The following is a 2500-nucleotide window of genomic DNA, read 5'->3' as shown; positions in this document are numbered from 1 at the left end:
GGAAGTTGAAGGAGGCAAACAATTTTTACATAAGAATATCCAGAATTACTGATACTAACACACACACACACACACACACACACACACACACACACACAATCACATACTTTCCAGAGTTCCTACGGTCGATAAACGATGCCTTGAACCACTCAGTGAACTAATCCAGACAGCTGGTAAAGCTCAACTCCATCTCATTCACTCCCCAGCAGACACCTGCCACGCACCCTACTGCCCACATACATTCCTTCTGCCACCACCTCTCAAGCTTGTCCACATCTGTCCATTTTCACATGCCTCCTGAATCCAGGCCCTCTTCCCTCCTACCCCCCATAGCTAGACTGCTATGGTTCCCTACGAGCCATTCCTATCCTCTAATCCACCCACCATCCCACAGAACGATGCTTTTAGATTGACGATCTGATGTCAGTCTCCCTGTTTGAAAACCTCCAACTGCTGTCAGGAGGAGGCTGAGACTCCTCACCAGGACTTTTAATGTCTTTTCGGAATGACACCCATCTACTGTTTTAAGCATCCCTGTAGCCCTAGGCATGACATCATTCTTGAGTGGTCAGTCTTTCTTCCCTTTTATGAAGGTCTTAGGGGCTAGTCTTCCTCACCCTCCAGTACCTTACAAACCACGCTCAGCACGACCTCCCCAGTCTGCTTCAGTACCGGGTTTTGAATCTGAGGGATGCCTTTTTGAGGCATGTATCTCTAGGCATATCGCTCAACCTTTCTAATTCTTGTCTTCCTTATCTATAAGCTGGAAACAGTATGTTACACGGTGGTATTAATGATTAAAAGAGATGATCTCGATAGAGGGAGAGATTGAGTCACTCCAACACGCTGTACGTGGGAGTATAAATTGTCAGACATCTTTTTTTTTTTTAAGTACACCTTTTTTTTTTAAGTACTAATTAGTGTAGAAGCATAAGCTCTAAATAAACTAATAAAGATAAAGACCCGTCACCAGGGAATGGTACCTGAGTTATGCATGTAATGTGAGCAGTCCCGAGTTTCCAGCTGCTTGCAGTTAGCAGCAGGGAATGCAGTCCAGCACACGCCTGCCTAGGTTTCTAATAAGATATCTTTGCTAAACATCTGTGCTGACCAAGTGTTTACGTTATCTTCTGCAAGTGACGGCCAGGCATGTTCAGAGCTGCTACGGCTCTCGTGTTTACGAAGAGCATTGGGTTGAGCGCAGCCTCGGTGACTAGTCCACTGCCCTGCCTCTTACCCGTGAGAAATGACTGATGGCGGCATCGTAGAGTCCCAGGGCTTGCTCCACAGCTGCCAGTTCCCTCAGGACTTGTACACACTCAAGACTTTTTTCATCTTTGGTGATCTCGGTATATTCCAAAGCCTTTTGATAGTACGGGAAAGCTTCTTTTGATCGTTTCTGACCTTGATACAACCTAAATAATAAATAAATTAAAAAAAAAAAAACAAACAAAAACAAATTTAGTTAACTGTCTGAGGTCTGACTGACAGTAATCTTTACTTAAAGCTGACAATGTTAACTGTACCTATAGAACACAGTCTTCCAACATTTTTATTTTTAAATTAGTTAAAAATGGAAACCTAGTCTCTCCCACCCTGGCGCTCAGGTTTATTTCCTTGCAAGCTAAGCTTTTCCTTCAAAGGGGAGCAGGCCATGATGGTCAGGACAGACTCTGGAGCAACCAGCCCAAGCTTACATACTGGCTTTGCCTGTCTCAGGTTCACGACTTTCAATTTTTTAAAAAGATTTATTTATTATTATATCTAAGTACACCGTAACTGTGTTCAGGCAAACCAGAGAGGGGTGTCAGATCTCATTACAGATGGTTGTGAGCTACCATGTGGTTGCTGGGATTTGAACTAAGGACCTTGACTTTCAATTTCTCAATCACCTGTAAACAGATTCATTGTCTATAAATTAAGAGTAGTAACAGTACCTGCTTCACAGGGTCATTTTAAATAATAAAATAATTCATATTCGTGAACATGCCTAGTACATCTCTTGGCATATACTAAGAGCTACATAGGTGTTTTGGTTTAACAAAGCATATTGCTTTAGTGATGAGGATCATAAAGGATGCTAGGATTCTGATAACTGATTTGCTTAGAAATTGTCCAGTATGGTGCCAGGCATGGTGATGCACACACACCTTTAATCCCGGCACCAGGAAAGCAGAGGCAAGAGGGTCTCTGTGAGTTCAAAGTCAACTTGGTTTATATGGTGAGTTCCAGGACAGCCAGGGCTCTGTAGAGCACTTGTCTCAAAAACCCAGGAAAAAAAATGTCCGGTATGGGTGGAGAGATGGCTCAGTGGGTAAGGACACTTGCTGTGCAAGTGTGAGGACCTGAGCTTGGATCCCAGCAGCCAAGTAAAAAGCCAGATACTGCTGGGTGTGGTGGCGCATGCCTTTAATCCCAGCACTCGGGAGGCAGAGACAGGCGGATTTCTGAGTTCGAGGCCAGCCTGGTCTACAAAGTGAGTTCCAGGACAGCCAGGGCT

At 44.2% G+C, this 2500-nt stretch overlaps 1 protein-coding gene across 3 annotated transcripts in view; it reads right to left on the bottom strand.

Moving 5' to 3' along the window:
- Positions 1-2500, bottom strand: part of Ttc23 (tetratricopeptide repeat domain 23) — a 78455-nt gene that overhangs the window by 45135 nt on the left and 30820 nt on the right. For all 3 annotated transcript variants that reach the window (XM_029532404.1, XM_029532395.1, XM_021204539.2), the window contains one exon: positions 1238-1415. In XM_029532404.1, the coding sequence (XP_029388264.1) occupies positions 1238-1415 (178 nt within the window). The remainder of the gene's footprint in view (positions 1-1237; positions 1416-2500) is intronic.

The sequence above is a fragment of the Mus pahari genome, chromosome 1 (genome assembly GCF_900095145.1).
Source record: "Mus pahari chromosome 1, PAHARI_EIJ_v1.1, whole genome shotgun sequence".
NCBI classification, from domain to species: Eukaryota; Metazoa; Chordata; class Mammalia; order Rodentia; family Muridae; genus Mus; species Mus pahari.
This window is presented reverse-complemented; position numbering and strand designations above follow the sequence as displayed.